Source organism: Rhinolophus sinicus, linkage group LG02, assembly GCF_036562045.2.
Source record: "Rhinolophus sinicus isolate RSC01 linkage group LG02, ASM3656204v1, whole genome shotgun sequence".
Taxonomy (NCBI): domain Eukaryota; kingdom Metazoa; phylum Chordata; class Mammalia; order Chiroptera; family Rhinolophidae; genus Rhinolophus; species Rhinolophus sinicus.
The window spans coordinates 194,036,385-194,051,000 of NC_133752.1; the positions used below are offsets into that span (position 1 = coordinate 194,036,385).

The following is a 14,616-nucleotide window of genomic DNA, read 5'->3' on the forward strand; positions in this document are numbered from 1 at the left end:
CACTGGACTGTACATTTAAGAATGGTTTAAATGATTTTTTTTGTATATTTTACCAGAATAAAAAATGTTAACTAAGAAAAGAACTATATTAGCATGTGGGCAAGGAGAAGAGGAGGGCTAAAGGCAGACTGAGGTTGACAGTATTTATGTAATTAAAATAAGAATTAATAAAATGCTAAATCAGTATCACCAAGTAATAGGAGTTTGTAATTTTATGATCCCTGCAATAATCAGACTATGTCTGAAGTATCGTGTGTATTTTGGGGTACCTAGTTTTAAAAAGATATTCCCAAGAGAGTTACCAGGAAATAGTGTCATAAAAAGTGGTTGAAAAAGTGGAGGCCATTGGGGTGGAGAAGAGAAAGGCAGGGAGAAGCATGGTGGCTGGCTCCAAATAGTTGAAAGCTGTCATGTACATCTTCTGTTTTGCTGCTCCATTAGGAAGAACCAGAATGGGTGGAAACTAACACTCGCATAGAATCAGAATTTTAGAGGTAAAAGGGATGTTAGTGACTTAGCCCAACCCCCTTACAGAGGAGTCTAAAAAATGGCATGACTTGCTTTAGATCCCACAGCTAGTTAGTGCAGTCAGGTTTACAAGGATGTCTCCTACACCTCCAGAATCAGGGTGCCTTTCACAACAGCATGCTAATTCCCACCGCCCATTCCAAACCATGTCCACCCTCCAAGATTTCATTACCTTCTTAAAATTAGCTAAGTATGTCCCCCTCCATTTTCAAGGAAAATAGCAACTCATGAACTCACTCCCTCACTCTCTTAGAGGTCAGCGTGCAAGACTCTATTTTGTTGTCATTTCTTGAATGAATCAATTGACTCACTAAGCTAGTAACCACTACTCTGAAACCAACTAGGGTGACAAAAGGCACACATTATCATAAAACTTAACCTCTCAAGTCTTAGAGACGTATGTATCAATCAAAGTCCATTCAGGAAAAATGGCAGCTACTCTGAACATTTTTTGAAACAGAAAATGTAGTATTAGGCATGGGTTTCCCAGGTGCTGAAAGAACAGCCAAATGGAACGATACGACATCCTAAAGACGGGCAACAGCAGGAAGCCTCTACCAGCGCGAGTGCCTCCCACTGGACGAGCCAAAAGCCGCTGACACTGACCTCTGGGTCAGCCCTGTTCCCCACCCCATAACATGAAGCAGCACAGAAAAAGGGTGAGAAATATATCTGAAGGCAAACAGATTTCATAATGTTATGAGTGTGCAATTAATAAGATAACAACACAGTGTATAAATTCTCTTCCAGCAAAATCCAAGAGTCTTTATTTAATGTGCAAGACCAGAGTATAAATCTGAAGATTTCCTGACATAGAAGAAAGTAACAAGGTTTGATATCATTCTAACAAAAATTTAACTTCTGAAAATTAACAGCTTTTCCACCATTGTGTTGTTTTACATCAAGTTGCTAATCAATGCAACACACCTCGTAGTTTGCAAAAGGTCACCCTAAAAATGAAAGTTCTTCGTTGAGTTCCGTCTCCTGTTTCTCACCCCCACCCCTTTTTGTTGTTGTTGTTCTGGGGCCATTTAGAATCCATCTTAGATCTGATTGAGATCTTCAGCAACCAGTCTGACCATATTCACCTAAATCATTTGTGGACAACCTAAACACTCCCTAATAAAATAACATACAAGCAAAAGGCATCTTCTGAGCAACTTCAGTTACTTATGTTTAAAACATGGAGAGGATTAGCAACATCTGTAATTCTAAAGAAAAAAACAATCCCCAACTTATTCTTTATTTGGGAATTTTGTATGGAGTGATATCATTTTATGTCAAGATTATATTCCAGGAAAACTCCCAATGATAGCAAACAGGAGAATTATTGTCATAAGAATTAATATAAAAGGTCTAGCTCTATTCTCAGACAGCTACCATCCAATATATTACTTATAAAAAATTGTCCCCAAACTCTTTGAATGCCACGATCATTCTTAATTTTTTAAAAAAAATGTTGATTCTGGACTTGCGAGAAGATTATGGAGATATTCTTGGTATTATCCCAGAGATGACTGCCCAAGTGTAGCCTCTGGCCAGTGACTTAGGCAAAGGGTGAGGACAGCTGGAGTCAGGAGCAGCCTTGGACAACCCCAGATCCATAACCAGTCCACTGAAGGCCTGCATGCCCTCCCTCTTTTCAAGATAATGAAGCGTCCATTTCCCTCTATAATAAATCTTAGCCTGGAGACCCTCACAGTAACACATTTAAGCACGACATAACTACAAAACGCAATAATTTATACCCAATTGTATCCCAAACAAACATCTCAGTGCAAAAGGAGCCACATAGAAAAGGTCAATAGAAGCCTAGAGATCTTTTTTTAAAAAACAGCAAATGTGGTTTTGTTTCCTCTACAAACAGCTGGCAGAAGAGAGCTAGAGGTGTGTAGCAGTAGGCAATGACAAGCAGCCTACCTGCAACTGGGATTTTGCTGTGTGTGTAATACAGGTGGGCAGCTCAGGACTAAGTAGCCACAGGAAGCCACTACTGCCCTATGTGCGAACACCCAGAGGATAGGGTCTATACTCATTGTCAGCCACTCAACGTTTACTGAGCTGTGACTGAGCCCGGGGCTAGGCGTACAAGGGTGCAGGAGAAATGCATAGTCCCTGCCCTCAGAAAGCTCTTAGTCTGCTAGGAGACACTGGCTTGTAAATAATTACAAAGCATATTGTGTCATAAGAGAGTTACAGGGATGGCCCGAAGGAGGAAGGATGAGCTGCATTTAAGAAGGGAATTGGGGGCCGGCCTGGTGGCTCAAGAGGTTGGAGTTCTGTGCTCCTAACTCCAAAGGCTGCCGGTTCGATACCCACATGGGCCAGTGGGCTCTCAACCAGAAGGTTGCCGGTTCAACTCCTCGAGTCCTGCAAGGGATGGTGGGCTCTGCCCCCTGCAACTAAGATTGAACACGGCACCTTGAGCTGAGCTGCCTCCCGGATGGCTCTGTTGTTTGGAGCGCGGGCTTTCAAACACAAGATTGCCAGTTTGAATCCTGCAAGGGATGGTGGGCTGTGCCCCCTGCAACTAGCAACAGCAACTGGACCTGGAGCTGAGCTGCGCCCCCCACAACTAAGATTGAAAGGACAACAACTTGACTTGGAAAAAAGGCCTGGAAGTACACACTGTTCCCCAATAAAGTCCTGTTCCCCCTCCCCAATAAAATCTTTAAAAAAAAAAGAAGGGAATCGGATTACGGGTCGAAAAGGTACCCCATGTGTTTTATGAAATTTATAAAATTGCCACATTTGGACTGCACTTTCACTTACATTATTATCTCATTTATGCTTATGATGAGCCTGCGAGGCACGTCATTATCCTCATTTTGCAGATGAAGAAAATAGGTCCATGAGGATGTGACTCACCTGAAGTCATGTGCATATGTAGTAAGTAGATCTGGATGGAAACTATGATATGTAAACCCAACACTCGCCGAGCACTTACCAGGCATTCTGTGTGCGTTATCTCATTTAATCTCTGCAGCAACAATTCTTATCACTCCTCATTTTATAAATGAGAAAAGTAAGACCTACTGAAGTTCAAGTAACTTATCCACGTCAGGTTTGGAATTGCGCTACCTGAGCCTGTAACATCTCTGCCACACTATGCGGCTTCCCATCCTCCTGCGAGTAAGCACTTGGATTGTCAGTGATCCCAGCGGGCACAGTGCAGTGAGTGTCAGACACACCCAGGGTTAGAATCTCTCCTTGGCCATTTACCAGCTATCTGACCTTAAGATAATCTACTTAACCTTCTCTTCCCTCTATTTCCCTCCCTTACGGAACAGGAATCCTATATGTGTGGCCACCCCGGTTATTACGGCTCACAGCATCTCCACTTACTGTTTTATTTTGCATTTGACCCAGTTGGTAATTCATTTCTGTTGTCTGCCTGAACATAGTTATGTAAAGGCTAAGACTGTCTGTACATGTCTTGCTCACCATTGTATCTCCAACCTGTAACACAGGGTCGGACGTAGTGGCTACCCAATAAATATTTGTTCAATAAACAACTCATCCTGAGGTAAAGGAGTTCTCTCTCTCCTTGCTTTGTTATATATGGCTTCTCTGGAAGGATTCTGGTAGAAGTAACCAGAGTCGTGAGGTATTATGAATGACCACCCCTGGGTAATCTGGAACTATGTCCTGCTAAGGGAGGTGAGATGGTGACGGGCAGCCCTTCCAGAGTCACAAATAGGGCCAGCATCACGAGAGTGGGACCTGTGCAGTCTGTTGTTATCTTGAAATTCTTCATAATTTCATTCTTCAATAATTTAATTCTTCAATTTTCTAACAAGGACCCTTGCATTTTCATTTTGTACAGGGCACTGCAAATTAGGCAGCTGGCCCTGATCACATGGAATGGGTGAGGGAGGAAAGAGGGGAACAGAAGGCAACTTTTCTACCCAACCAAAGTTAGAGAATGCTGGAAAGCCCAAAACGGTGAGCACTGTTTCTATATTGAGCAAACACAGCTATGTGCCCAGCTCCTCGTGAGACAGAGTGAGCTCCTCGAGGGCACAGGTAGTACCGTCAGTGATGTCTGCAGCTGAAAATGGTGCCTAGCCTTTTCTTTTAACTAAGCTTATTATTTTGAAATAATTGTAGATTCTACATGCAGTTGTAAGAAATAATACAAAGAGATCCTGTGTACACTTTACTCAGTTTTCTCCAATGCTAATATCTTGCAAAACTATAGCACAATATATTGGCATGGGTATGGTAAAGATCCCGACCACGGCCATCAGGGCAAGGATCCCTCCTCTGGCCCTTTTATAGCCACACCCACTTCCTTCCCACCTCCATTCCTTAACTCCTGGCCAGCACTAATCTGTTCTCCATTTCTATAATTTCGTCTTTTCGAGAATGTTAAATAGACTTATACAGTATGTAGCCTTATGGGACTGGCTTTTTTCACTGAGCATAATTCTCTGGAGAGTCATCCAGTTGTATGTATGAACAGTTCATTCATTTTACGGCCAAGTGGTATAGAGGTACCACAGTTTAACCATTCACCCATTGGAGGACATCTGGATGTTTCCAGTTTGGAGCTATCATAAATAAAGCTGCTAAAACCCATGTATGGATTTTTATGTGAACGGAAGGAAGTCTTTATTTCTTTGGGCTAAATGCTGAGCAGTACAATTGCTGGGTTGCATGGTAGTTCTATGTTTACCTTTTTATTATTATTATTGGGGAATATTGGGGAACAGTGTGTTTTTCCAGGATATCAAGTCATTGTTTTTCAACCTAGTTGTGGAGGGCACAGCTCTCTGGCCCATGTGGGAATAGAAGCGGCAACCTTGTTGTTAAGAGCACTGCACTCTAACCAGTGAACCATCCAGCCGCCCCTGTATGTTTACCTATTAAAGATACTGCCAAATTGTTTCCCAAGGTGGCTGTACCATTTTGCATTCCACTTGTAATGTTTGAGTGATCCAGCTTTTCTGCATTCTTGCCAACACTGGTGTTGCCACAGTTTTTTATTTTAGCCATTCCGATAGGTGTGTAGTGATATCTCACTGTGGCTTTGATTTGGATTGACCTAATGGCTAATTATGTTGAACATCTCTTCATGTGATTATTTGCCATTTGTATATCCTCTTTAATGAAATAGCTCTTTTGTCTTTTGCCCATTTCCTAATTGGATGGTTTGGTTTTCGACTGTTGACTTTTAAGAGTTCTTTCTATATTCTGGGTATTAATGCTTTGTCAGATAAGTGATTTGCAAATACTGTCTCCCACTCTGTAGCTTGTCTTTTCATCCTCTTAACAGAGTGTTTCACAGAGCAAAAGTTTTCCATTTCAATTTATCAATTGTTCCTTTTATGGATGTTTTTGGTGTCAAGTCTAAAATTCTGGCCCTGAATTCTGAAAATTTCCTCCTGTGATTTATTCTAAAAGTTTTATGTATAAGTTCATGATACATGTTAGTTACTCATAATTTTTGTATAAGGCATGAGAATAGGTCAAGGGTTTTATTTGTTTGGTTTTCTTTGCCTATGGATGTCCAATTGTTTCAACACCATTTATTGACAATTCTTTCTTCCACTAAAGTGCTTTTGCACTTTTGTAAAAATTTAGTTGGACATATTTGGATGGGTCTTTTCCTGGGTTTTCTGTTCTGTTCCATCTATCTATATGTATATTCCTCTACCAATACCACAGTCTTGATTACTATAGCTGCGTAATAAGTCCAGAAAGCAGGTAAAGTGACTCCACCCATTTTATTCTTCCTTTTCAAAATTGTTTTAGTTATTTTAGTTCTTTCACCTTTCCGTACACATTTTAGAATAATTTTGTCTGTAAGTACAAAAGAACTTGCTGGGATTTTGATAGGAATTGTGTTAAACTGTATATCAATTGGGTGAAAACTAACATCTTTGCTATGATGAATCTTTCAATCCAGGAACACAGTATATCACTCCACTTATTTAAAAATTTTTAATTTTTCTCATCAATGTTGTGCAGTTCTATATTTTGTTAGGTTTATACCTATTTAATTTTTGATGATTATAAATGGCATGTTATTTTTAATTTTTATGTCCACATATTCATAGCTACTATTTACAAATACAATTTTGTATGTTTATCTTGTATCCTATGAGCTTGCTGATCTTCATACCATGTTTCCCCGAAAATAAGACCTACCCCGAAAACAAGCCCCAGTTAAGATTGTCAGCCAGACGGACGTATTTAGTACGTTATGACTACGTTCCAGAAGAAGATGACATGACTGTATTTGAATAAATATAGATTGTTGTACATGAAAAAATAAGACATCCCCTGAAAATACACCCTAATGCGTCTTTTGGAGCAAAAATTAATGTAAGACCCGGTCTTATTTTTGGGGAAACACGGTATTAGTTCTAATGGTTTTTCTGAAGATTCCTTGAAATTTTCCATATAAACTATGTGTCCTCTAGAAATGGGACAGTTTTTATTTTTATTTCTGACCTGTGTGGCTTTTACTTCCTTATTTAACCGCCTAGAAGGTCTAGTGCTACATTTATTTAATAAGAGTGATAAGAGAGGCCTTCCTTGCCTTGTTCCCAATTTTAGGAGGAAAGCATTCAGTATTTCACCATTAAGTATAATATTAGCTGCAGGTTTTTTTATAGATGCTCTTTATCAAGTTCAGGAAGTTCTCTATTCCTATTTTCCTGGGAGTTTTTATCATGAATGGATGTTGAATTTTGTCAAAAGATTTTTCTGTATCTGTTGATATGATCATGTGAGTTTTCTTCTTGAACCTGTTAATGTGCCAAAATCCATTGATTGATTTTAAAATATTGAGCCTTACATCCCTGGAAGAGAATACATTTGATCACGGTGAGTAATTCTTTTTATATATTGCTGGATTCTACTTGCTAACACTTTGTTAAGGATTTTTGTGTCCATATTCATGAGATATATTGGTCTGTAGTTTTTTGGGTTTTTTTGTAATATCTTTGTCTGGTTTTGTTATCAGGGTAGAACTAGTTCCATAAAATGAATTGGAAAGTGCTCTTCTATTTTCTAGGCGAGACTGGGTAGAAGTCTTTAATTCAGCTTTAAGCATTTGGTAGAGTTCTCCAGTAAAACTATCTGGGCCTGGAGATTTCTTTTTGGGAAATTTTAAAATTATAAATTCCATTTCCTTAATAGTTATAGGGCCATTCAGATTATTTCATATTGGATGAGTTGTGGTAATTTGTGTTTTTTAAGGAAGTGGTCCATTTTGTCTAAGTTGTTAAATTTATGTGTAGAGTTTGTGGTATTTCTTTATGATCCTTTTATGTCTGCAAAGTATGTAGTGAATCGTCTGTTTCAATCCTGACATTGGTAATTTATGTCTTCTCCCTTTTTTCTTTGTTAGTCTTGCTAAAAGTATGTCAATTTTATTGATCTTTTCAAAGAACCCATTTTGTTATTTCATTTATTTTTTTATTGTTTTTCTGTTTTCAACTTTATTGATTTCAGCTCTTTATTATTTCTTTTATTCTGCTTGCTTTGGATTTAATTTCTCTCCCTCTTCTAGGTTCGTGAAGTGGGAATTTAGATAATTCTTTTCCTCCTTTCTAACGCGTCATTTAGTGCTAAAAATTTGCCTCTCAGCACTGTTTTAGCAGTGTCCCATAAATTTTGATATGTTCTGTTTTCATTTTATTCAGTTCAATATATATATATTTTTAAATTTCTTTGACGACTTCATTTCTGACCAATTGATTATTTAAAATGTGTTGTTTAATTTCTAGGTGTATGCTAAATTTCCTGTTATCGTTCTGTTATTTACTCCCACTTTGATTTCATTGTGGTTGGAGAATGCACTGTATGATTTCAATTCTTTTAAACTTTTTACAGTTTGTTTTATGGTCCAGAATAGTGGTCTATCTTAATATATGTTCCATGGCACTTTAAATAGAATATGTATGCTGCTGATGGAGTTGTCTAAAAATGTTCATTAAATCCCTTGGTTGATGGTGTTGTTGATTTCTTCTATATTCTTGCTGATTTTCTCTTTGGTTCTTCTATCCATTGTCATGAAAGGGGTCTTAAAGTCTCCAACTATAATGGTGGATTTGTCTACTTCTATTTTCAAGGCTATCTGTTTTTGCTTCACATGTTTTGCAGCACAGTTTTTTGGTGCATATATATTTAGGATTGCTATATCTTCTTGGTGGATTGACTTTTTTTTAGCATTATATAAATCCCCCAGTAATTTCTTTTGCTCCAAAGTCTACTTTATCTGGTATTAATACAGCCACTCCTGCTTTCCTTTGATTAATATTTTTGTGATATAACTTTTTTTCATCCTTTTACTTACACCCTGCCTGTATCATAATATTTGAAGTGAGTTTCTTGTAGACAATATGTATTTGGTCATGTTTTTTAATTCACTCTGTCAATCTCTGTCTCTTAATAGGTATATTTAGACCATTTATATTTAATGTAATTGCTGATATGTTAAGTATTAAGGCTGTTGTTTTATTTTTTTGTTTTCTGTTTGTTCTCTTTGTTTTTCATTTCTCTGTTTTTGTTTTCATGCCTTCTTGTGTGTTAGGTGAACATTTTTTAAAATTCCATTTTGATTTATCTATTATGTTTTTGAATGTATCTCTTTGTATATTTTTAAGTGGTTGTTCTAGGTATTACATCATGTATACATAACTAATGACAGTCAACTGGTGTCATTATTTCACCAGTTTGAGTGAAGCATAGATTATTTTCTTAATATTTCCTCCACATTTATTATAGAATCTGATAAAACAGTGCTATAATTTTTAATTCTACTGTCAAACATGATTTAGAAAACTCAAGAGGAGAAGAAAAGCCTATTGTATTTACCATGGTTTTGTTTACTATGTTTTTTCTTCTTCCTGATGTTCCAAGTTTCCTTTTTTTATTGTTTCCTTTCTGTTTAAAGAACTTCCTTTAGCCATTTTTGATGTAGGTCTGCTAGTGACAAATTCTCTTAGTTTTCCTTTATATGAGAATGTCTTAATTGCCCCTTTACTGCTGAAGGACATTTTCACTGGGTATAGAATTCTGGGTTGATGATTTTGTTTTTTCTGCACTGAAAATATACTTTGCCACTTCTTTCTGGCCTCCATGGTTTCTAATGAGAAATCCGCTATCATTCAAATTATTTTTCTTTAATAGGTAAGGTGTCATTTTCTCTGGCTGCTTTCAAGATTTTTTTGTTTGTCTTCAGTTTTCAGTTCGTGACATATCTTAGCATGGATTTCTTTGGGTTTATGTTGTTTAGGATTTACTCAGTATCTTGAATCTGCAGGTTTATGTTTCTGGCCAGATTTGAGAAGTAGTCAACTATTATTTCATCAATTACCTTTTCAGTCTGACCCTCTTTTTACTTTCCTTCTGGGACTCTGATAACACAAATGTTAGCTCTTTAGTTATAGTCCCATGGGTTTTTGAGGCTCTGGAGGTTTTTGTTTTTGTTTTGTTTTTCAGTCTATTCTCTCTCTGTCGTTCAGACTGGATAATTTCTATTGTTCTATCTTCCAGTTCAGTGATTTCCACCCTCCTCCGTGGCTTCCATTCTGCCATTGAGCCCATCCACTGAGATATTGATTTCACTTATTGCATTTTTCTGTTCTAAAATTTCCATTTGGGTCTCCTTTATATCTTTTATTTCTTTGCTGAAGTTCTCTATTTTCTCATTTGTTTCAAGCTTATGCATAATAGCTCATTGAAAAAAATTATCATTGCTGCTTTAATGTCTTTGTCAGATAATTCTACCATCCCTGTCATCTTGGTATTGGCATCAATTGATAGGTTTTTTTTCATTCACTTTGAGATCTCAGAGTTCTTGATAAGTTGAGAGGTTTTGGTTGTTTTTTTAAAGATTTTATTGGGGAAGGGGAACAGGACTTTATTGGGGAACAGTGTGTACTTCCAGGACTTTTTTCCAAGTCAAGTTGTTGTCCTTTTCAATCTTAGTTGTGGAGGGTGCTGTTCAGCTTCAAGTTGTTGTCCTTTCAGTCTTAGTTGTGGAGGGCGCAGCTCAGCTCCAGGTCCAGTTGCCGTTTCTAGTTGCAGCCCACCATTCCTTGAGGGAGTCGAACCAGCAACCTTGTGGTTGAGAGGACCCACTACAAACAACTGAGCCATCTGGGAGTTCAGCGGCACCTCATTCAAGGTGCCATGTTCAATTTTAGTTGCAGGGGGTGCTGCCCACCATCTCTTGCAGGACTCGAGGAATCGAACTGGCAACCTTGTGGTTGAGAGCCCACTGGCCCATGCGGGAATCAAACCGGCAGCCTTCAGAGTTAGGAGCACAGAGCTCCAACCGCCTGAGCCACCGGGCCCTGATTTTTTAACTGTTATTTATTTTAAATGTGTATTCTCCAGAATCCCATCAGCTCCACGTCAAGTAGTTGTTTCAATCTAGTTGTGGAGGGCACAACTCACAGTGGCCCACGTAGGAATCGAACTGGCAACCTTGTTGTTAGGAGCACCACACTATAACCAACCAAGCTAACCGGCCACCCTGGCAGTTGTGTGATTTTCAATGAGAACTGGACATCTTTATATTACGAGACTCCAGCTCTTACTTAAACCTTGTTTTAACTTGTTCCCCTTTGGCACTGCTCCAGCAGGGGAAGGTAGAGGTAGTAGTCCAGGTTCCCGATTTAGTCCCCATTAACAGCCAAGGGTGGGAGTGCTCCTTGTTACTGCTGGGCAAGGGTGGGAGTTCTAGCTTCCCACATGGGCTCTACTGACACTGCAGTGGAGGTAGCCTCATGATTGATGGGCGATGGTGAAAGTCCTGACTCTCCACTAGGTTTCTTCTAACACCATCCCAGCAAGGATGGGCAGGTGTGCCTTGTTACTGCTGGGTGGGAGTGAAAGCCTTGATCCCCTTATGTTCCCTCTTACCACAGGGGTAGGGGGGCTTATCAGCCAGAAAGGGTAAAAGTTCCAACTCCCTAACTGGCTTCTACCACCCTGGCATAGGTGTTAGGGCACCTGGTTACAGATTTGTGAGCTGTATAGACTAGGATCCCCACTCAGCTTTGCTGGCAGGGGTGGGAGTGGGGCCACATTTTTTCTGTGTTGTTTGGATAGTGTAGAGCAGACATTGTCCAAAAGTTTTCTGTTTGCTAGCAAAAGCAGCTTTTTGTTAGGGCTTTTTTGTTTGCACTTATTAGCATTTTGGGGATTCCAGCTTCTTCATCTCCAAGTCTGGGTGGAATGTATGAGATAATAAGAAACCCAGGAAACTCACTACCACATCATTCCTCAAATCCTGAGCTCCCTAACTGGTCTGCCTTCTTCTCTCCATCTCAAAGTCTTCTTATTTACTTGTTTATTGTTAAATTTTATTTTATTTTAAGTATGTTCAGGGATTTCAGTTGTACTTATAGGAAAGATAGAGAAAAGTATGTCTACTCCATCTTCCCAGAAGTGGAAGTCCTGTCTAACACTTTTTAAAGGGCATATCTGACCATGCGACTCACTTGGTAAAACCCTTCAATGGCTTCCTATCACTAAAAACAAAACTCTTTGCATGGATCTTTTGAACAGCCTTGCATGACCTGGCCCCTACCAGTGGTAAATGTTTAACAACCAATTCTGTGTGGTAGGAGGAACCCTGATTTGTGTGTTTGCTGATTTCCATGATATAAATACTACTATTACGGCCAATTTTAAGCTACCAACATGATGTTGCTGAATATGGAAGAGATGCTAACAATTGACTCTTGAATATTATTGCAGACTCAGTTCACTGTTTCTCTTTATACTCCATCCATTCCAAGCTTCTTTACCAGTGCTCTATACGAGTACATACTCCAGCTTCCAGCCCCTTCTACTGTTGGCTCTACCTGGAATGCCACCTTCTCCCACATCTCTCTGTGTGAGTGCTGAGCCAATTTACATCAGCTTACAAGAGCAATTGTTAAACTTTCAGGAATTTTGAAATCTGGCTGCTAAAGCTACAAATCAAGGCTTTTTTTTTTTTAGCTGATTTTAAAAATTTACCAGCATACCACTGCTTCCACCCCTTTGTCTGGCTCATCCTTCAATCTCAAACCATTTCCTCTAAGAGGACTTCCTCCTAACCCTTAGACTTGCTTTCTATTTCACAGTACCGTATACTTCCCTTTCCTAAAACTCTCTGGAATTATCATCAATTGACTCACCTCTGTACTACCACACCATAAGTTGAATGATGAAATGGGGCCTTTTGCAAAAACCTAAAATATCAGATTACTTTTTATCTAGACGAGCATGGTGTAATTGACACACAGCAGGTTCTGCAGATATTTTAGAAATACTTGTTGAATGGATGGATGGCTGAAAGGAATAGTACTAAAGTAAAATCATAACCTATTGCATTGTTATGAGTGAAATTAATTACCTACTGAGTGAAATTATGAAGAATAAGAATCTGTATGAAACCTACAAAAAGTTTTCGTAGGCTTATGCAGCAGAATGTAGTATACAGAATGTTATGCCAATTGCCACAGCAAGGCAAATCTCCAAAAGAGATAGCACATGAGGTGACAGAGCTTAATGGAACCACCCCTAAGATCATACATCTTCCCATCATAGCTATATACAAATCAGACAACTTGGAAATTGTTGCTGCTTCCTCTCTTGTATCCCTACAATCCCTTTTTCACAAAGCTTTACAACTTTTAAAATCTTTAAGATTGTCAGTTAGTCCCCTCCCATAATTTACTCCTCCAATATCTTTCCATAACATCTGCAATAAAATCCCTACCTAATCTGGCCCTGCCTGCTTGTCCAACATCTCTTACCACACTCTTCTTGCTCTAAAAGCTTCAAAATTATTCATTCAAGACATACTGAGCACCTACAATGTACCAGGCACTGTTCCAGTTTTTGTTATCAATAAACAAAACAATCAAAATCCCCTCTTAGTAAGGACATACAAAAATAAACCCAATAAATGAAAAAACTATGATAGAAGGTACATGTAGCATTTTTTTTAAAGCATAGTAAAATGAATGGGTAGCAAATTATGCAAGGCCTTTTAAGCCATAGTAAGGACTTAAGCTTAAATGTCACTCCTCATAGAGGCCTAACCCCCCAATTTAATGTTGCTTCCAACTCCCATCAATCTCATAACCTTATTTTGTCTTCTTCACAACGCCCGATACCAGAGATTTTCTGATGTATTTATTCATCGACTTGTGTATTATTTCTCTAGTAGGAGTTTGACTCCTTTTATCACTGTATCTCTCCTGTTGATAACAGGACCTGGTACATAGTCAATGAATTTGTTGAATGAAGCATAAATATGTCCTCAATAACTTACTATGGTTTTCTAGTATTCCTATAGGGGCCTTTAGGGTACAATAGATGACAGAAATCTTAACATGGAATTAATGTAACAAAACTTGAGCTAAGAAAAACTTTGTAAGGTTCCTATAATGCTTTTAAGGTCTCAAACAATTTTTCTCTAAGTTTGGTTAAAGCTGTAATGTTTTCACGGATTTGATATTCCTGTTTATGACTACAGCAGGGAAACAAATCGCAATTAGTCGTTTAGCAATGGAGTCAACACACTCCATTGCGCTCCAATTTTCTTTTAAGAGAAAATATGAGATTTCAAATAAGCCAATGTAAGATTTATGAGTGACCTAAATTATATTTCTGCAAGAGTAGAGAGGCAAAAGGGATTACCTAGATCAGATATCTGGTCAAGAAATGCGAAGGTAACATAAAATACAGGTGCTTTGGCAGGGAAAGAATGACCAGGAAGAATAAATGGCTGAATGCCTCATACAACAAATTCAGGAAGTACTGCGACCACAGATCCAAGTACAATGCAAGGAGCGGGAAAAGGACCAAAATCGAGGAAGGACCCCATAGTTAGATGACCAGTTGGGAATGGGAAATGTGTGCTCAACTGCGTGAAGTTGAAATCGTGTACCTTCACCAAACACCATTCTGGGACGGACTGGTATTTCAGGCGGGCTGGAAATGGCATCTCCCAGGCTCCCAAGCCTCCTTCTTCCACCTATTTCAGGTGGGCAGCTGAAGGCAGGGCTGGGGAATGCCTGCACAGTTTCGCCCTGGGGAGGACATTCGGGGAGATCCTGTCTCCCGGTC

At 38.9% G+C, this 14,616-nt stretch overlaps 1 protein-coding gene across 1 annotated transcript in view; it reads left to right on the forward strand.

The window, feature by feature from the left end:
- XPNPEP3 (X-prolyl aminopeptidase 3) overlaps positions 1-1,172 on the forward strand; it is a 52,718-nt gene extending 51,546 nt beyond the window's left edge. The window contains exon 10 of the mRNA XM_074326453.1: positions 1,019-1,172. Coding sequence (XP_074182554.1) covers positions 1,019-1,059 — 41 coding nt within the window. The 3' untranslated portion in view covers positions 1,060-1,172. The remainder of the gene's footprint in view (positions 1-1,018) is intronic.
- The last annotated feature ends 13,444 nt before the right edge of the window (positions 1,173-14,616 follow it).